General features: G+C 34.2%; 2 protein-coding genes across 2 annotated transcripts; one reads left to right on the top strand and one right to left on the bottom strand.

Moving 5' to 3' along the window:
- The first annotated feature begins 605 nt into the window (after positions 1-605).
- LOC147078885 (juvenile hormone esterase-like) lies at positions 606-6,280 on the top strand. The gene is made up of 3 exons (XM_085950705.1): positions 606-995; positions 1,892-3,186; positions 4,315-6,280. The coding sequence occupies exons 1-3, from the start codon at positions 861-863 to the stop codon at positions 4,538-4,540; spliced, it is 1,656 nt and encodes a 551-aa protein (XP_085806831.1). The 5' UTR covers positions 606-860; the 3' UTR covers positions 4,541-6,280.
- Positions 6,281-15,595: 9,315 nt separating this feature from the next.
- LOC147078884 (uncharacterized) lies at positions 15,596-18,781 on the bottom strand. The gene is made up of 3 exons (XM_085948546.1): positions 18,595-18,781; positions 18,347-18,475; positions 15,596-18,203 (listed from the first exon to the last, which is right to left on the bottom strand). Exons 1-3 carry the CDS (start codon positions 18,662-18,664, stop codon positions 16,264-16,266), a joined length of 2,139 nt encoding a protein of 712 aa, XP_085804672.1. The 5' UTR covers positions 18,665-18,781; the 3' UTR covers positions 15,596-16,263.
- Between the last annotated feature and the right edge of the window lie 3,408 nt (positions 18,782-22,189).

Here is a 22,189-nt window from a genome sequence, read left to right as displayed (position 1 = left end):
TACTGTCAAACGGGGTGACTTTCATCCATACAATAGAATTGAGATAGTCGATAGATACAAAGATTAGAAGCTCAAAGAAAATACTAAAAAAAAAAATTGTCCGCTATAAGAAGTTATTTGTGTGAAATACCGTCGATAGTGGCAACTTTACCCGAAAGCGTCGAAAGATGAAAAAAAATAGTGATACTACTCTTTTCGTGCTCTTTGCAGTGTTGCCAACCGTACTATAATTATAGTATTTGTACTATAATTTTGGTCCGCGTACTATGTACGATATAAAATAGGTATAGTACGGCCAAAATACTATAATTTTGAAAATCGTACTATAATTTTATATAAAAGTACTATAATTCTGCATTTGCCATTTCGCAATCGAGTGGTCTTCGAAAATTTGGAAATCTGCGGCCCGCGACGAAATATCTTTCTTAAAAAAAACGAGCCGACCATGAAAAATTGGGAACCTGCGGCCCGCGAAGAAATATTTTTTCTAAAAAAAACGAGCCGACTATGAAAAATTGGGAAAATTTTCATTTTCAAGAGATGACAACGCGTACTATATTTTATCCCCAAATACTATAATTTTGGAGGCTCTGTACTATAATTCCACTTTCAAAATATGGCAACACTGGCTCTTTGGTAAATTGATAATGTTTTGACAGCTGAGTTGACCATAGATAATATGAGCTGAAAATCTGACTTTCAAAAGTCAATTATCTATAACTTAGTTCAATTTCTCAGCTGCGTGGAGATTTGAAAAAGATAATGCATGCAATTTGGAATTAAGCATGCACACATTTTTTAAATAGTTACAACATAGGAACAAGTGTTTTTGTTGAATTATTACCGTTTCTACAATCACAATGAATAATCTCTTAGTAGAGACTTCCAACGGATTTGTTCGTGGAATAGATGTTTCTGTCAACAAAAACTTTAAATATACTAGTTTTTTGGGAATTCCATACGCCAAGCCTCCCGTGGGACAATTGCGATTTCAAGTAAGTACCTATGTTTTATATTTTTATAAATATGTTTATTTGATATAATTTTCCTCATTGACATTAACATGTTACCCATTAATAGGGTCTTGTGACTGGTACTCCGCCGTCGCGCGCTGCCATCTGTCAGTGAACGCAGTGCTGCCAACCAAACTATAATTATAGTACATTTTGGTCCGCGTACTATTAAAAAAGTATAGTACGTTAAAAATACCACAATTTTGAAAAATGGAATTAATTGAATTCGCCGGTTAGCATATTTTTACATTTTCAACATGTCCGATAATTTTTGCCGAAATACTATAATGTCTTGGACCGCGTAGGTACTATAATTCGATGACAAAAAGATAGCTGAATTCAACAATGGCGACTGGCAGTCAAAGACGGCAGACGACCAGTCACAAGCACCCATTAATACCCTGCCTATTCTAATTAATTGTAAAAATGTATCTAATATACCTACTCAAAAGCGAGTTTTACCGTCTGCAATGTACAAATTATTAATTTAATTAGAGATACCTAAGTACTGAAAAGTTCCTAAGTCAATTAATTGTGCCGTGGACTGAATGCACTCTTAAAGGAGCATAATGCAATTTAAAAAATATATACTTACATTATTTTGAAAACACTTCTGAGAAAATATATTATAACCAATAGAAATTTTTTTTTAAAAAAAGTAAAACACCCCGCAGGTATCGAACCTGCATCTCTCTGGTATCGCGCCCATGCACATTGACCACAATGCTAAAGGAGTCACACATAATTACGACAAATTTTAACTAATGGCTTTTAATACTAATAAATATAATAAATCTTTCAAATGAATAAATTTAATATTTAATGTAAGGGTTCATTAAGAATAATTTTAATTTGATATTTTTCATTCATATTTTTAGCCACCGCAACCAATCGAACCATGGGAAGGAATACGAGATGCTTTCGAAGCGGGACCCGACTGTTGTCAGACACGGTTTCCATCAAATGAATTCTTTGGGACAGAAGACTGTCTTTACCTCAATGTGTTCACTCCACTACTAAAAAATCAAATATACCTTCCCGTTATAGTTGCCATAAATGGTTCTGGCCTCGCCAGAGGCTCTGGAAGTCCAGTTTTCTTTAAGCCAGACTTTTTTATGAAAGAAAATACTCTTGTGGTCACTTTTAATTTCCGACTCGGACCATTTGGATTTTTGTCCACCTCTGAACCGTCCGCTCCCGGTAATGTCGGACTCAAAGATGTCCTCATAGCGCTACGATGGATAAAAATAAATATTAGAAAGTTTGGTGGTGATCCGGATAATGTTACCATAATGGGAAGCGGCGGTGGATCATTAATCGTGAACTATTTGTTGTTTTCCACAATATGTAAGGATTTATTTCACAAATGTATAATGCAAAGTGGGACAGCTCTAAGTCCGTACGCATTTACTGCCGAGCCATTGAATACAACCAAAGCATTTGCGAAAATTTTAGGATACACAGGAAAAGATACATCAGAAATGATAGACTACTTAAAAACTGTTCCGGCTGATAAATTAGTAGAGAAGTATCAAGTGATGAAAGAGAAAAGAATAGACAAATATTTTATAGACCCGTTCATGCCATGTGTTGAAAATGAATTCGAAGGTCAAGAAGCATTTTTGACAAAAAGTCCTGAGAAAATCGTCCGAAACAATGAATACTTAGATGTACCGATCATCACTGGTTTTAACCAAGACGAAGGAGTGAAATTTTTGCTATTGCACGAATTCGGTCTGAGCAAAACGGAAATATACGAATCGATCCGGAAGTTTGTAGTCAAAGCTTTAGCAATTAAACCAGACGCTCCAGGGAATATTACGGAAAAGTTTTCAACGTTTTATTTCAACGATTGTTTGCCTCGCGATGAAAACCTCAAAAACTTTGCCGATTTGTTGTCAGATTTCATTGTGATTGAAAGTGTTAGTAGATTTGTCAAATTGCACGCTTCAAGAAACAGAAACAGCCCTTTGTACTATTATAAATTTAACTACGTTGGACCGTTTACTTGGTGGAAAAAGTCTTTTCTTTACAGCAACAATGCTGTGGGCCACCACGATGAGTTGCCATATTTATTCAAATGCTTTTGGGCTACCGATATTAATGAAACAGACGAATCAAAAATTGTGAGAAAAAGAATGGTCAGGATGTGGACTAATTTTGCAAAATATGGGTGAGTGGGATCTACTAGTTTTAATAATTATCAAACCTTCCGTCGATTTGCTCCTAAATAACTAAATATCACATGAATATTACCTCAATAGATAAATATGATAATCTACCGTCGATAGCCGCCGATAGCAGTCTTTTGTATAGAATAGATCCACAGATATTCATAACAGCCCCACGATTGCCGAGCTGCTTCCGCTTCGGTTTATAATGTTGTCGGTCCCAGGTTCGAATAATGGGTCTGGCAAGTACTCATATTGTTTTTCAATTTGTGTGACTCAGGGTATGGACCTAATAGGTTGAGCAAGTGGCTGACATCCATTTTTCTCTTAAAAAAAAAAATCTGTTAATACAAACCTCTACTCTGTGGAGGCCCATATGATCCTATTAGGATCAGACATGGTCGAAAAAAAAAAATTAATGTACAGGTGCAGTTTTATCTCCATGGAATAAATTTATAGATCATCGTTTCAAATATAGAAAAACCTTTTATAGTTGTTTTGAAATGTGAATTTAAAAAAGATTATTAATACTGCCTTTACACATACGTAGATATGAAATTTACACATTGATAATAACAAAATACAGTGATATCAGTAGCGAAGGTTGGAGGTAGGCTGTTAAGATCCGCCATAAATGGTGCATATTAAACTTTGTTAGTCATGCGTATTTGTTTTCATTGAACTAAGACTACAATTTACAGATAGTGTTGGTTAGTTTTTAAAAATCAATTGAACCCTGCCTAACCAATCCACAATAGTTTTGGTACATTTTTGGCGATTCGATAAAATTGTGCACACTTTTTCATTCATACGTTTTCATACATTCGTACGTACACATATTGTTAATAATTTAATTTTGTTGATGACCGGAAATAATGTACGTGTTATTTTAGTTCTTGTGTGTGGTACAATATTATATTTACCTATTGGTTAAGAAAATAACCAGATTAAGGGTGGAGTTATATCAAGCGGCTCGTCTTGCTTTGTCAATATCTATTTGCATCAAACCATTGGTATAACCACTTGATATAATTCAGCAAAGATTCACTTGCCAAGAAAATAATATGTTAATTATTTTCTATATTATAGTTTCTATATATAGTGACTTTATATTATTTTGTATGTTTCAGGGATCCAACGCCGTCTGAAGATGAATTAATATCTATCAAATGGTCACCCGTTGCAGATGTGGACAATATGAAGTATCTTGACATCACTTCTGCGCTTACAATGGACACGAATCCGTTCCATGAAAGGATGCTTTTCTGGGAAATTATAAGAAAAGAAATAGTTGTTGCCAAAGGCCAAAAATATCTCGATTACTTACTACATTTTGATACACTCGATGACTTTTGATGATAAGGATAAAAGAAGAAAACTGATTACATGTCACTCTCGCTTAAAGGATGCCCGTTGTATGGAATTTCGCTGTAAAAAAATGTAAAAATTCTATGTATGAAATAAAAATTCAATTTATGAACGTTTTTAATACAAAAATTGGGTGATTTGTGAGAGAACAGCGAATCAGACATGCCTGTACAGTGAAACCCTGATTTGTCATTTTTGAAGGAACTGTTAAAAAATGTAAATATAGGGAAACATAAATTTTTTTTTTATTAAAATCATTTTGGAGTAAGTACAGTCGAACTCGGTTATTACGATCACGGATATAGCGAGATCTCGGATGTAGCGAGGAAACATTTGTTGACATTTTAGTTTATGATTTTCTCCATACATTTATTTACTTTTATAACGAGCTATCTATTGGGTATACCGAGCTAAAATATCGTCAAAAATTTTCTTAAAACTGTTAATGTGTCGATTGCTTAAAACATTTCGACCCTAAGCAATAAAATCCGACCGGACAGGATGCTGCCGGGATCGGATTACGTTTATGACACTAATTAAGTGCCAAAGTACCTATCTAATTGGTGTTTTCGCCGACAATATTGAAAAAGTATCCACGCATATGGTTGAAATTGCATGTAAAAAATCCGAGGTTTGTGAAGTCAGTCGGTACCTTCCAGTGTATTACAATAAACAACTTCTTTTGTAGTTTGAGTGCCATGCTTGTTTCGGGGAAAAATTCTAATTGTGTGTTTTTGTTTGAATTGCGACTTGTGTTATGTTACCGCTCATTTAAAAATACCTATTCTCTGATATAACTAGTAACGCTTATAACGAGCAAATTCAGTCGGTCCCGTCTTCCTTGTAATAACCAAGTTTGACTGTACTTATATATTATGTAAACGTGTTCGAGAATGTTCCCTTTCTCTTGAACTGACAATGCTTTTCTTTGCATTGTTTAGATAGGTAGGTATAAACAATGAAAATTATAAGATAAAACCAAAAAAATTATATAATACTTGTGTAAATTTGGTCTTGGCCACTGCATGTGTCATGTCAAACATGTCTGTAAATAGAAACGTATACATGCGTCTGAAATTCATTAATCAATGATTGCCTAGCATTGAATTAAATGTGTTAAAATAATTTTGATTTTTAATTGAATTTAGAATTTTTTTGACATAAATTGTGGGAAATATAAACATAAAACTGGCAATTTAATGTACTAAAATAAAGACTGCAGAAATTACACGAAAATAGGAAGAAAAATATGAATTCCGGGCATGTAAAATTGGGGTTCCACTGTATATGGAATTTTAAATTTACAGATACTTCAGAAATCAGTAGGTCTATCCTATACTTATCGACCGTTAAGTTGATAAAGTGATAAATATTATCAAATTTAGGGTAGGTTTGTATCAAAGTATTAGCACTTATTGTAACAGTTACAATAAGTTGGTTGTAATTGTTGCAATAAGTGCTATATTTTAACAGCACCTCTCATGGCGGTGATAAAATTTAGAGCGAAATAGACAGTTTTGACTGTTTAGACGGCTAACTTATTGTAACAATTATAACACCTCAATACAAATATGTAATAAATACTATCACTTTATCACTTTAGCGGTCTATAGTTGCCTTGTGTATAGAATAGACCCGCAGGAATGAAGATTTTCTGTTAAATGAGGTTAGGTGTTGATGTATTGAATTATTCCAAATAAATTTACATAAAATGTAGGTATTCCTTCCAAAAAATTTACTTATAATATTTTAATAGTTGCCAATGATCAAAGATTGATAAATGATTTTTATTAATTATTCTAAAATTTTGTATGTTTACTATATAATTGTGTGGTTCCTGGGCACAAGTCCTTATGCCATGTTTTGACGAAAATGAGCTTTTAATTCTACTGTGTTGTGATGATGTAGGAAATGTTGCTTATTTTGGTGTATACATGATTTGGAGAACATGTCAATGCAATTTACTAGTTTAATATTATGTTTACACGTGTGTGGATTTACTGCTGACAGTACGTATTATCGTGGCCATAACAAGAAAGTGCACCTGTTTATAATTAACATGAATTATCATGCATTGCATCATCATCAAAGTATCATCAAAAAAATCAGCAGCTTCGGAATTTTCATGCGATAGTTAGAACTGCGTAGTAGAACGATAGTGGTGAACCTGCCAGAAGTACAAACGACACCGTGTAAAACATTTTGATGTTAACCAATATTTACAACCTATCGAATAGCACCATACAATGACAACAACGCATCTCATTTACGCTTGAAGAATGAGATTGGCGAGACAGTCAGCACTTTTGTGTGTAAACAGTTATTACCGCGATATTTTAATTTACACACTATTTGTACTAGTAAATCCATTCATGTGTACAGGCGCTATTACGCTTTATAACTTTAAATATTATACGATTTCAGGAATTTAATCAAACTTAATTAAAATATAATAAAAAACATCAGTGAACAAGCTATAGCATTAAATTTTAACAATTCCAAAAATACACTTGGAATTTTTTTTTTACAAATAAGCTGCACTTTGAATTAATACTATTTTAGCTTCCCTTTTATTTATATAGTATAATTATATAAAGAGCGGAGTTGTTCCATTTACGATATTGGAAATTTAGCACCTGCAGTTGGTTGTTTTGTTTGAAGAACGATAACGCATTTATTTATAGGTTTAGGAGCTCGAAATTTTGTGCGAGCATAGAAAACATTCTTTATAACAAAGTGCCTTCAAAACCTCATTTTTGGTCAAAAGTGTTCAGATCAAGCAGTCGAATTGTGATTAACTTATCTGTAACAAAACTGGCATATGTACATGGCAACTTTTACCCCGGAACAACAGAATTTGTAATTGGACAGTGGAAATTACTAAGATAAGTATTAGAATAGACAACTTAGTGATTAATCTTTGGCTAAAATTTTACGCCCACGGTGGCCGCGCGGCATAAGCGTTGGACTACAAAGCCGTGGGTCCCAGGTTCGAATCCTGGGTCTGGCAAGTACAAAAATTGTTTTTTCAATTTGTGTGTGTCAGGGTATGGACCTAATAGGTTGAGCAAGTGGCTGACATCCATTTCTCGTAAAAAACAAAATCTGTCAATACAAACCTCCACTCTGTGGAGGCCCATATGATCCTATCAGGATCGGACATGGTCGAAAAAAAAAAAAAAAAAAATTATATTGTCAATATGAATTCAAAAAATATGTACATTCCTAGATTATATAAATTTATTTTCTCATTTTTACATTAATTAATAATCAATTTACTGAGCTCATTTTAATGAAGAGTGCCTTTAATTATGATCAATTAATTTATCAATATTTAAATGTGACTGAGCAATGTGAATGTTTATTAGATCATTATTGCCTTTTGTTTCTGTTTGGCAAAAAGTCCAGTTTTAGCGAAATTGATTTTTTTTAAATGCTTTATTAAAATACATATCCTATCAAAATGTTGAAAGTGTAAAAAATATATTTCGTATGATATAAGGGCATTTTCGCCAAAGTTTGTACATGTTTGAAATTTGGGTAATATTATTTTTTCACTCAAATTAACCATTTTTATATAGCTAGCAGATTCCTTGTTCTATTACTGAATTGGTGATAGCAATTTTTCAGCAAAATATTGATTAATACAATATTTATATCATTTTTATTATGAAATTGGGCATAATAAGTTTCCGTTCCGTGACTACGAAACTTAGCTTTTAAAACATGAATGAAACACTTTTTATCACTTAAAAGAGCTCTATTAGATTAAAAAAACCATACACTTCAAAATAAAACTACAAATAGTCAAAAAATATTATTGAATTTTAATTCTTGGGCACATTTCGTTCCCCTCCGTTACCCTATGTCTATAATGGCAGAGCATTTTTCCTTTAGTATTTGAAAAAACCAATCAATGTTCGTTCTGCTATTTTTTTAAAGACAATAATCACTTTTACTAAATTTTATTGGAAAAATAAATAAGTTTCGTTATTTAATAATCAAATGAAAAATAGTTAACGTTCAACTTTTTTGGGGACATTTTCGGAATGGAACGAAATGGTAACGGAGTGTAATTTGTAAAGCTTAAGTTACATGTTACCATAAAAACAAATTTTTGTTTTATGAAATTTATTTGAATTTTTTGATAGACAGATAAATATTCAACGTGCGTCAAAATAACAAAACAAATCAAACTTAATCACTAAAATAGATATATTTTATAATAAATTTCACAATACTTGTAAAATAAGGTAGGTAATAATTTTGACACACTATACATTACCATAACTTTATTTGGCATTTATATTATTTGTAACTCAGATAAAAAATATTTTTAAGCAAATTAACAATATATGAAAAAAAAATCAGCAAGGGATTCAGACGCGAGTTCCTAGCGCGGCACGGAGTATATAACTTTTACGAAAATAATTATAGTCAAACTCGGTTATTACGATCTCGGACATAGCGAGATCTCGGATGTAATAACGAAACATTTGTTGACAATTGGTTTATGATTTTCGCCATACATTTAATTTTTTCACTGTTATAACGAGCAACTTATCGGATATACCGAGCTAAAATACTGTTAATGTGTCGACCGTTTTAAAACATTTCGACCCTAAGCAATAAAATCCGATTGGACAGGATGCCGCCGGGGTCGGATTACGTTTATGACACTAGTAAAGTGTCTAAGTACCTACCTTATTGGTGTTTCACCGACAATAATAAAAAAGTATCCACGCATATGGTTGAAAAATCCAAGGTTTGTGAAGTCCGTAGGTACCTACCAGCGTTAATTACAATAAACAACTTCTTTTGTAGTTTATGAATGCCATGCTCGTTTCGGGGATTTTTACGATGGTTTCCAAATTTTTTATTTTCGACTTTTTGTGTAATGTGACATGCTCATTTAAAAATACCTATTCTCTGATATAACGAGTAACGCTTATAACAAGCAAATTCAGTCGGTCCCATCTTCCTCGTAATAACCAAGTTCGACTGTATGTTGTCTTGAAATTTAATTGTATTCATCAACATAAAATGTAGCTATACAGGTTGATTGTAATCAAGACGTACTTTTCTGACATTTCGTGAATACCTACAGTTCTAGGTATTAAATCTAATCGAGTACACATTTCTGTTAAACGTGACAAAAAAATACTTTTTCATACATTTTTATAAATTTCTATGCCTAAAATGTATGGAGAAGTTTTAAAATTTTGGTGGCGTATAACAGAAAGAGTATGACAGAGCCAGTGCCTGTCTCGCAATTATTTCAGTCTGGTGTTTTTTCTTTTCCTTCTGTTGTTTTTTTTTATCTCCATACTTTTATGTGCGCTATTTTTGCGTATTCAGATATATCACATACTTTTTTAATCTTTATTATATTATTATATTATAGTCAGGTTATTTTCTATATTTTTTAATGAAAATATTTTTGTTTTTCATACGAACAGACAAAATAAAATTTTTATAATCTATGAAGAACTAAACACACACTGTAAACCCAACTTTATGCATGCCATTTCGTTACTTTTACATTCCACATATACGTTACCACCAATATAGTTTCGGAATGGAAGTAACGGATTCTGTTTCAGAAGTGTTTGAAGCCAAAATTTAGCTTAGTTTTATTGTTAAACCTGCGATATGTTTTATTATATCTGTAGTATGAAAGATAAGCTCAATATGTGTAGTATGTGAAATAGAAATATGTGTTTTCTTACCTTATAAATCGTGGTAACAGTAGTGGAACTTCTTAAATGACCAACCCAGAAAGCAACCTGTTCCGATAGCGATACCGACACACACCAACAATTTAAAGTGTACATGGCGATCAGTGTTATACAAAAATGTTGCTACATTAAAAAAAAACATATTTATAGTGAAAATTTTTCGCCTTCATGCTAAAATCGTGGTAACGGAATGTGGAGTTCCACTTTTTCAAATATCCTGGGACACACTTTAAACGTGATTTTTTTTCAATATTGGTACAAATTTACGAAAAAACTATATATTTTCCAAAAATATATAATGTAAGCTGTTGAAAACACTACGAATTTAATTTTACACACTCAAAATTAATGACGAAATTAGACTTTGTTTATTTGAATTTATGGGTGGGACATGGTAAAAACGCACTACCTTTCGATCTAAATAATCAATTAAAAATATATACAGGTCAGATAGTTGTATTTAACTGATTGAATAGAGTAAATTAATAAATTTGCATGTTAAAAGTACATAACTTTCCAACATTTTATAATATAATAACTATGAAAAAATCAATCAAAGTCATGGGACATGCCAAAAACGCAATGTACAAACTTTGGCGAAAATGCCCACAAACAAAATTAATTGCAAATCTGGGTGAATATATATTTTTCCCCAATTGAAAAGTTGTAATAACAGTAGATTTGCCAAAATATGGACAGTGTAGTATTGTACCTGTATTGTTTTAATTTTAAGATACCTAATATTAATTTTATATTTGCTCAACTTGGGTATCCGGGATCAATTATTTTTATCAAGATCTGATAGTTAAGATTTACCATTTTGTGTCATAATATTTTTAGAAAACAATGCTTACATATACATAGTAAATTATTTTATCTATGGAAAGATATTATTTATTTGAATACTGTAGTACAAAATTAATTGAAGGCCTCCCCCGAAAAGGGGTCTATATGCAAAAGCAAAATTGTTCAGGAGAGGAAAAAAACGTTTTATTCAATCATGCGGACTTTTGGAGTATATCTGTCATAATAATTATGTTCACAAAAGCAATCTTTATAATTGACAATTTATTATTTTATTTTGGATAATAAAATAAATCATAATATAGACCCCTCTCCTATGGTAAGCATTTTAGTATCGCTAATATCTCAAAAACTGTGGCAGATAAAATAATAAAACTTTCCAATAACGTGAGCAATGCTATATTATAGACCCGTTTTAGTTAATAAAATCCTTTTTGACATGGTGTATTATATAGACCCCTTTTTCAGGGGACGCTTTCAATTATGGATGTCTATATCTTCAAGCATTTAGGATCGATTCCACTATATTAGATCTGATTTTAAGAATATCGTGTACATAGACCAGTGTTTTCCAAATGGTTCTATGAAAAAAATAAATTTACACATTAAAAGATAGAAATATTGTAGAACGCTTATAATTATTATTATGTATGTACCTGATAAACAAAATAATATTTTGGTCTTGTCGCTTTTACTGCACAGTTTGTGTACTAAACTGCCTTTGTGATTGGAATTTAGAATCTGCACATTACATGGACTCGTATACTACCATATCTACCTAAATACTATGTAACAACGTGCAAATGGCTGTGATTGGTTGTGCTGAACTTCTTCACATCAGTAAATGTTGTAGTAGTCCCAACATGATTACGTGCACTTATATAAACTAGGTCAATATTTTTATCAATTTGTGCATTATGATCATCTATTTTGTATTTATTTCTGGGACATGTAAGTGTACATCAGAAAAAATGCAATTTAAATTACAGATACTTAACCTTTAACCAATATTATTTTTCACCTGTGGCTAATTTTTTTTAGTGCGCCACCAATATCAAGCTTCGGTTTTCAGTGACGTCCCTAGGCTAGGCAATGTCACCCATAACCCATTCGCTGCGGACCTTTTAATTAATGTTTAATTACCACAACACAATCACTGCCGACCTGTTAATTAATATTTAATTACCACATTTAAATATCATGTTGATTATATCTAATGGCCAACTAATGCAAACGCGTCAGTCGCGCTGCCACAGACAAATTCACCATCAATCTTTAAATTATCGTATATACCTTTTATTGCGAATTACAACATTTCCATGAAATCTACTATCAAACAACGGTTATTTTATGTAGGTCTGTGACGCTCATAGGTTTGTAGGCATCATAGTAAAATTTTTCAATAAACTGCCATTACAATAGTTTATTTTTTAACAAGATGTTGATACTTTTTAATGAAGTGATCGATCATATTGTCTGCTTCATTGAAAACTGTCACTGCTCTCAAAAGTTGTAATATTTGTGTTCATTCGCCGCCCCTATGCAACACATGACCTGCTTACCCCACGGGACGTCACTGTCAGTTTTGTTGGGCAAAGGATTTAATTGGAAAACACTGACAGACTAAATATACCAATTTTTATATATCCACCATTCTGTAAGAATTTGTTAATTTTATAGAAGTTTAATAATGTGTTGTCTACCACTGATTAACTTGTTAGATATTTTGTTAATTTTATAATCTATGTAGTTTATATTGTTTAGGCATATTATATTATTTATTACGCAGTTATCAAGTTGTTTTATTATCGAAATCAATTAAATTTATAATAAAAATTAATCCCTTTGTTTTATTAAATTTTTGTACAATTTTATGGTTATGGATAATTTTGTAATATTAAACAAGTCCAAATGTTGTGTGATTTTGCTTTTATCAACCATGACCATGGACTCGGCAAGGAATACAAGTCATCCAAACTAATAACTGAAATTTATAGTTTTTGTGTTAAATATAAAGTTAGTGGTAATTATTTTTAGTTAATTCAGTAGAAAAGATGGTTAACTATGTTGTATTTAAATGTGCTAGTCGTACTGAACAGCAATAAGATGGTATTACATTTCATAGGTAAGTTCCACCAACCACAAGTAACAAGGAAACATACGGAAACGGTTTTACTTAGCAAAACAATACAAGGAGTCCATACAAATTGTAGTATACAGTATATTACTATAATATAGTGTAAGAGGTAAAGTTAATTTTTGAAATACAAGTGGAACCTTGCTTTTACATGGCCGGAATTTATGTTTTCTCGCTTGTTGCTTGTAGTTTCTGCAGTCTTGTTTATATATATATATCGTCACTGTTCTGGCAGAAGACACTAATTCGAAAAAATTACATATTGAGTTAGTTATACCAAAATGATCCTTATTTCAAACTTTAGCGTCTGGAAACCTTCTTAATAAATAAACAGTCTTTATTTTAAAGTCATCCTTTTTATGATTACTTAATAAACTCACATGAGAGACCATTTCAAACATTTTAACAACGTAAAAGTCAAATTACTCAAAACTAGTATTCTCCAGTTAGTGTGTTCTGCCAGAACAGAGACGGTATACAAAATTCATCTCAAATTAAAAATCTAATTTTATTTATTTTAACACATTCTATCATAATTACATGTTAATTAATAATATGTAATTATTAATTAACAATAATGATTAATAATATGAATCCGCTTTCGGGAGGTTTTACTGGGCGTCTTACGAGGCCTGAGCGGCTCACGCAACTCAGACGTATAAACCGTGTGTGAAAATGTTCGTAGACAGTCTTTTTTTGGTTATACGGTTCGAGTATGGAACGCGCCTTGGCGACATTGAGTGGCGCTCGAAGAAGTATTGCTATCTCACGCTAACACCTACAGACGAATATAATTGCTGTCGCACTCATTCTCATTACAAGGCATGATTGCTTGTGCGATCGAGGAACTCGCTCCCGAATAGCATTGCATTTGGCAAAGCGAAACCACACGGACGATGCCAGCGCGACGCGTGAATTATTGTATATTATATTTAAAATAGCCGGTTAAAAACACATACTTATTACAATTTGTTTTTGTATATGAATTAATGACTACGGTAATAGATCAGAACACTTTTAATAAATAAAATACTTATTTTAAAAAAAAAATCTTTTCGCATAAATTGAGTGGGTAGGTGTTCACCGCTCCAGCGCTCTCAAAGGCGCATCGCCACTGCATGTACATAATAGATGCACAGCAATTATTCAAATCTTAAATTGCAAATGCAGAAGCACATTTCTTTTTATAAATACATATGCCTCTCATGTCCAAGTGTGGTTATGGACATTCCTTTTTTATAGAAACGGCTGCAGTGTACAAGGTCAAGTTTATTCTTCTTATTGTGCCATCCCCTAGCGGAGGTCGGCCACCATCAAGGCGATCTTATCTTTGTCGTCTGCTACCCGGAACAGTTCGGTGGAGCTGCACACGTACCAATCACGAAGGTTCTTAAGCCACGAAATGCGGCGCCGTCCTCTGCTACGCTTCCCATTGATCTTTCCTTGAATGACAAGTTGGGGAATGCTGTATTTTTGTCCTCTCATAATGTGGCCGAAGTATTGTAGTTTCCTGGTTTTGATACTACGTAGAACTTCTCGGTCCTTCCCCATTCGATTGAGAACTTCAACATTTGTCACCCGATCAGTCCAAGGAATTTTGAGGATGCGTCTATACAGCCACATTTCGAAAGCTTCAAGTCTCCGTGACATCTCTTGGCTTAGCGTCCATACTTCCATACCATAGAAAAGAATTGAAAGCACATAACAACGTACCATACGCAGTCTCAGACCTAGGTTAAGATCTGGATTGCTAAGGAGGCGTCTTATTTTGAGAAAGGTGCTCCTTGCTATCTCATTTCTAGTTTTTATTTCCTGAGACTGGTCCCATTTCTCATTGATCCATGCACCTAAATATTAATAATGGGTCACACGTTCGATTGGTTCGCTGTTAATGACAAAATTTGTGTTGGTGTCTGATGTCGTTGTTTTTGATACTAGTAATAGTTTTGTTTTCTTGAGGTTCATTTTTAAACCATAAGAATAAAATTACTGACCTCATTAACCTTTTCTACCAGTTGATGTAAACTCTTTAAACTATCAGCAATCAGCACAGTATCATCGGCATATCGTATATTGTTAATATGTTTGCCATTAACCATAATACCCACCGATTCACCTTGTAAGGCTTCCTTGAAAATAGCTTCTGAGTACATGTTAAATAGCAAAGGTGACAATATACACCCCTGTCTTACACCGCAACGAATTTTTACCTCTCCACTGATTTCGTTTTCAATCCTAATATCGTCGCCGTAGATGTCAAGGGAGCCAGTCCACAAAATCATAATGCTGAGAAATCGGCGCGCAAAGATTTTGTGTGACAAAAAAAGGAACAGTTTTTGTTGTAACTTTTTTATTTTTAAAGATAGAATTGTGAAACTTTGAACGTAGATACTTTGTGATATTATCTTTTTATTATTTTGAATGAATAACTAAAAAAAATTGTATTTTAAAAGTAATGTGTGTTATATCTCTTGACCACTGAATATTGACATGTACAGTTGGCATACTTGTGCGGTAGTCAAAAGAGTTAGGCCTCTTATGCCTGTTGAACACTGAGAATTTGTGGACAAAGCACTAACATTTTGTGGATATACTCTAAAGAAAAGTCTATTATTGACCTTTTATGGTGCCCACCTTAACCTAGAATCTACCTGATTTCATTCAGTATGTGAACATAGTCGTCTCTAAACAAAAAGTTAGCTTTTCAAAAATATAATTACATTGTTGTTTTAATTTAATCAAACGCTTTTTTTGTAGTACTTATTCCATTTTTAATCAATAAATTAGGACCGGTTTCATCCGCCTCAGAGGGACATTTTCAACTTGTTCATTTCAGTTGAAAATGTCCCTATGAGGCGGACGAAACCGGTCCTAATTTATTGATTAAAAGTGGAATAAGTACTACAAAAAAATTGCGTTTTATTAAATTAAAACAACAATACAATGCAGTTACACCATGAATTGACAGTTAACAAAATAAAAGAAAAAAATATATAATTACAATTAAGTTACAATAAAACTAGACACACATTTTAATCATCTCCATCGCTCTCTGAGCTGCTGTTTTTCTGAGTTGGACGATCTTCAGGCTCCAAATTTTTATAGAAGTCGTGATAGGTTGACGGAATGCTACCTTTTTGGCATAGTTTTGACAGATCTTTTAGTTTACCTTGGTCAATTCTAGGTTTGGAACTGTACAGCCTTGGTACTTCTAGGGTAGGTACGTTTCGATGCCGTCTTCGCTGGATTTGTAGTGACTCAAAGTTATTCTGGCTCAATTGGTATTTATAAAAGATAGTCGTGGGTTCACCTTTGCGATATTGGAACCACTTTACCTTTAGCCACTTCATTTTGTCTCCATTTTCCGACAGAGTTTTATTGGTCATCACTTGACTGCAATATTTCTTGTAATCGAAGAAGTCGGAATATTCCATTTCCACAACCTTATGGTAGGGGTTACTAGTTTTCGCGGTACGGGCGACCATATACCATCCTTCTGGTGTGAATACGTCCACTTTCCTTCCTCGGGCCTCTATTGTGGAGTGCACAGAATCGCACTCCATTTCGGAGTGCCCTGATTCCATAAATTTTTGGTTTATTGTGTTGATGGGCAGCTGTTCCACGGCACGTAATAACATTGTAGATACAACTGAGTTGCGATTTTGACCTGAAGCTGTATCCGAATACAGAGTTACTTCTTTTTTGGGGCCTACTGAAACCAAGAGCTTCCACAGGCACGTGGCGACCTCCGAAGCACCCTTTGTACCTGCACCTTCATGCCACATGTAGTTCGTCGCTTGTCTAGTAGCCAGGTCATACACTGTGAAATTGTAGGTTTTCAGCTTTTTGGTATAATACAACTGTCCTACTTGCAAACTTGGAGTCAACAATATTTTTTCCAGATCCATGGTAAAGCAACTAATTGTTGGATCACACATAGCTTGGGCCTTGTCGATTTTTTTGTGTTCTCTCGCTTCCTCTTTTCGAGTCAAGTGCAGTTTGTATTCCTCCTCGTCTTTTGCCTTCTCTTCGTCTGACTTGTTCTTGTACTGAGTACAAAAGTCACACTGATCCTTTTTAGGAGTGTGAAAGCCGTAGTTAAATTCTGTGACAAAGATCGATTTGTAGAAGCCGTGCTTTTCTGGTTCAACATTATGCTCCTTGCAATACTCTACATAGTCCATGTAGATACGAGTCTCGCTCAAACCAGAAGGCAAGTATTTTCTCTTACTGCTGCTCCGGCAGTAATGGGAAGCAACTACGGGCAACGATTTGATGTGGTCCCTGATTATGTTCCTCACTTCCTCTGGTTTTTTGTTGGGCGGTTCTTTGTGACCTCTCCGATCTATATCAGTGACACCTGAAGGAGTCAACTTTTTCATTGCATTTTCAACTTTTTTGCTCGAGATGTCATATGTCGCCAAAAAGAACTGTTTGCACACTTGGGCTCTCAATTCATTACACATCACAGAGTATTGCAAGGTATACTCTCGTTTGGTGCAGTCTCCATGGTACCTTCGTTTCACTGGGATACGATTTATACTGTTACCAATGAAGGCCCATCTTGCTCTTTCGGAATCCAGACTCAGATAGTCGGCCAACATTTGCTCCCGCTGTGATTTTCCTATTTTGGATGTGCATTTATAATGGCACTTACAGTTAACTTCTCTTATCGCCCTTGCTCGAATTTTTTTTCCGGATCTGCTTTGATATTCGCTGCCTGCCATTCTCAATATCTTTTGTGAATTCCGCTTCCACATTTTTGGGTTTCGCTTGCGTTTCCTACTTAAATCATCTGTAGTCTGATCTGTAGAAGTGGGGATGGATGATACAGGATTGTTACTATGGTTGCTCTCGGTTATTTCAGAAGTATAAGTTCCTGAAACATTAATGTTGTGTTGATAATATGCAGGTTCCTGCTGGCATGACTCATTTGAATCTAGTAGTGTTGGTGCCAGGTTGACGTTCCAATCTGTAAAACAAAACAAAGTAGTTTATTTCTTTGAAACTACCAAGGTAAATATTAATAATTTGTTATTAGCAAATGACTCTCTGATGGTCACAGGTTTTAATCAAACCAACAATTATTGATAACCAACAAATTAAAATATTGACCTCCCACGTGTGTGCTTGGAGAGACATTTTGGAGCTCTGTATATATGGCTGGACCAGCAATCTTGTCCGGAGCTTGCATATTCAGCTCGAGGTCTGCACATCCAGCTTGTACGGCATTCCCGTGAGAGTCTGTAAAAGAAATAAAACTAATACAGCTTGCGCACACATTACTCATTGCTGTCAAAGCAGCCTAAATCAACATTTTTAACTAGTAAGTGTTTTTAGCTCAATATTTCATCGACACTTACCTTTACGGGTATGTTGATTAGTAGAATTTAAAACGGCTGCAACCATTAGTCTCCCACGTGAATAGTTCATTATTTAGCACCTTTTCTCACTGAATCACAACTGAATACAACAATCACACTAAATACACTGAATAAAAATGCTTACAGTCGCAAACCCAAAGAAAAAAGATCACCAAATAAACCAACCGCAATGTAAGTATGAATAATATGACACGATACAGGTGCTGGCGTGAATAACCCGACTCGCTAAACTCAGTTTTCTCTGTTTCTTATGCTGAGTTAGAGCAAGACAACACTATAAATCTTTGTCGAATGTGAGCCGAGGCGTGCGTACCGGGCCACAGATTGAGCGGGAAGTCCCAGTGGTCAACAGCGTTAAGTCACATAATCATGTGAAATTATTCGGAAGTCAAAAGACTTATGCGGCTTGTCGTCATTGACTACTTTAATGTATGTGTGCTAGGTCTATTGGCAATTTACAAAATACTCATACATAGGGCTTTTTGTGGCTCAAATCCATTGACCACGGCATCTTTGATGGTTTTAAAATGCTTTTGTGTACTTAACTCATTTTCGCCAAATGTGTGGCTTGACTCCCTTGACATCTACGGCGACGATATTCCCTGTTTGATTCCAATATAAGTTAGCTATCAGTTGAATGTCTTGCATCAATGCCTTTCTCCTGTAAGAGTTCGAGAAGTTTAGGATGCCTAACAGAATCGAATGCTTTCTCGTAATCGATGAAACACATAATATAAACATTAACATCTAGGCATCTTTGCACTAGAACATTCAAGCTGAAAAGTGCTTCGCGAGTGCTCAAACCACTTCTGAAGCCAAATTTTGTGTCATCCATGTCTTCTTCGCATTTTCGAAAAATCCTATTATCGATGATTTTTAATAAAACTTTTAACATGTCGCTCATCAAACTTATTGTTCTAAACTCGCTGCACTCCTTTGCATTCGCCTTTTTTGGTAGAGTGATGAATGTCGATTTCAACCAATCATCGGAAATTATGCCTGTTTCGTAAATTTTATTAATCAAATCAACGAGAATTTCTAATTGATCTTCTTCTAATAATTTTATCATTTCGTTGTAAATATTATCAGGGCCGACAGCTTTACCATTTTTAGAATTTCGTATTGCGTTTATTATTTCTGCCCTATTTATGCATGGGGCTTGTTCATGTTCATTAAAAGTATAACCAATAGGTCCCCTATCATCATCAAACAGATTTTCAATATATGTCTTCCAACGAGTCAGTTTCTTTTCTATATCTAATATAATACGCCCATCTTCGTCTTTCAAGATAGTTGATGAGGTTCCTTTCGTAATTCCCAATGTTTCCTTTATCTTCTTGTGCATATTAAAGGAATCGTATTTTCGTTGGAGATTTTCAATTTCTTTGCATTGGTCGGACATCCATTCTTCTTTAGCTGTACGAATTTTACTTTTTATGGTATTATGAATTCTCCTATATTGAGTTTCATTTTTATTTTTCCATTTTTTTCTTTCGTCCATTAAAGATAGAATCTCATCTGTCATCCATTTTTGCTTCTTAGCTGTTCTTTTATATTATTCTAATTGATTATTAGATATGGAGGAGCACACATCTTTTATCCTGTCCCACTTGTCTGTTATGTCAGAGGATGTAATGACTGAAGTTTTTATTTGTTCTATTTTTGTGTTCAGTGCACTTTTTACTTGTTGTTTGACTTCGGGATCCTTCAGTTGATTAATGTCAACACGTTGGGTTGCGCATGGTTCCCTCAGTAATCTTTTTAATCTAATTTTTACTGTAGCTACAACAGGATTGTGGTCAGATGAGATGTCAGTACCTGGATAAGTTTTAGTAGATGTTACGCTATTTCTGTAATGATTGCGAATTAATATACAGTCTATTTGATTTCTTACAATGTTATTGCCATCATCTTGTGGGGATTTCCTGTATACAATCGCCTTGCTGGAAGTTTGAATAATGTGTTACAAACAACCATACTCTGTTCCTGGCAAAATTGTAGTAATCTTTCTCCTCGATCATTTCTTTGTCCTAGACCAAATTCTTCTACTTACTCTCCACTTTTACCTATCTTTGCGAGTTTATACAACTTTGTCAAGTTTATACAACGCAGTTATTCACCAGTTTTTTTAGTTCATTCGTTTCTACTGTGTCATTTACACACCATTCAATATATCAATGGGTTTATAGTACACATGGCCCCCACAAGGGGGGGGGGGCTGACAGGGCTCTGGCCTGGGGCCCCCACATGGCGCCACTACCTTTTAAATGAGATAAACACACATCACAAATTTGCTCTAATGGTCAAAGTCGCCTGCGGCGCTGTTTTACTCTAAAAATATTAACATTTAAAATATATGATTGTGTGATGCAAATTTTGATTATTGTATCTCGATATTCGAAAATTTGTGTGAAAATTCTAGTGGATTTATCGAAAAATACAAAAAATACACTGAATATGTACCCATAATTTTACCTGGAACACCATTTGGAAAAAGTTTTTGTAGAGCATCACACTGCTTTTAACCCTACCGATAGGTAGGGAGGCCCGCTTCAGAATATGGGGGCCATGATAGTACCTGTACACGTGCATGGATTTACTGTTACCAATAGTGTGTAAATTAAATTATCACGATAATGACTGTCTACATCTGAAAGTGCTGACTGTCTCGCCAATCTCATTCTTCAAGCGTAAGTGATACACGTTGTCAATGAATGGTGCTGTTTGACTGGTTGAGAAAATTGGTAAACGTCAAAATGGCCTACTTTGTATTTTTCCCCGGCATGTTTACCACTATCGTTCTACATGCAAGTTGCAACTATCTCGTGAAAATTCAGAAGCTGCTAAACTTTTTTGATCCATGCATGCAGTCTTGCAACTTATAAGATAATTGTGTCGCTAAATTTCAAAACCCGTGATAACACTTTTTTGAAATAATTAAAATATACATATCGTTGTGATACACCCCTGTTACAGGCGGGCTTCTCCCGGTGTAAAATAATCATTTAGTAGTCATAAGTCGAAAGAAAGACGTCTAGAAACGGCTTCATAAAACATCTAATCTGATTCCTTGCTCAGCTACGTAATTTTATTTTTTTTATTCATGAGTAAAGGCCTTCGTCCGGTGCATGAAAATCACTTACTGGGCGGAGGTGTAATTAAGATAGATTTTAAAGTATAAATGATGATGGATGAAAGAGATAATTTTAAGACTAAATATAAGTATTCATATATAATAAATTTTGCCGCGCTTGCCGGCAACGTTAAAGTCTACACGCGCCTGCGCCGGGGTGGTCCTCGTGATTCGTCAAATCAAAAGCATCACGCGATAAAATTTGGCCAATCACGAGTCCTTTTTGCTGGACGGCGTGGGTACGGGAATTTGAAAAAACAAAAGAAAGCGAGTAAGCGTCCTTTGTAAACCGTGTACGGACCTGCGTGACTAATTGTAAAAACAAAATATGTAATGGACTATAAAGTAACGTTGTCCAACCAAATATTAAAATATATAACGCTAAGACTGCACGAGGAAGACTTAGTGTTTTATTTAATTTTACCAACATATATAAATCCT

The sequence above is a fragment of the Rhyacophila brunnea genome, unplaced genomic scaffold, assembly GCF_057557595.1.
Source record: "Rhyacophila brunnea isolate RB1 unplaced genomic scaffold, BYU_Rbru_1.0 scaffold_10, whole genome shotgun sequence".
Taxonomy (NCBI): domain Eukaryota; kingdom Metazoa; phylum Arthropoda; class Insecta; order Trichoptera; family Rhyacophilidae; genus Rhyacophila; species Rhyacophila brunnea.
This window is presented reverse-complemented; position numbering and strand designations above follow the sequence as displayed.

Bases quoted from the DNA above. Each gene is read 5' to 3' on its own strand.
- LOC147078885 (XM_085950705.1), top strand. From the start codon at position 861: ATGAATAATCTCTTAGTAGAGACTTCCAACGGATTTGTTCGTGGAATA. The intron at 996-1,891 runs GTAAGTACCTAT...TCATATTTTTAG, and splicing joins TGGGACAATTGCGATTTCAA to CCACCGCAACCAATCGAACC. The intron at 3,187-4,314 runs GTGAGTGGGATC...TGTATGTTTCAG, and splicing joins ACTAATTTTGCAAAATATGG to GGATCCAACGCCGTCTGAAG.
- LOC147078884 (XM_085948546.1), bottom strand. From the start codon at position 18,664: ATGAACTATTCACGTGGGAGACTAATGGTTGCAGCCGTTTTAAATTCT. The intron at 18,476-18,594 runs GTAAGTGTCGAT...TTTCTTTTACAG, and splicing joins TAATCAACATACCCGTAAAG to ACTCTCACGGGAATGCCGTA. The intron at 18,204-18,346 runs GTCAATATTTTA...TTTGTTTTACAG, and splicing joins TCCAAGCACACACGTGGGAG to ATTGGAACGTCAACCTGGCA.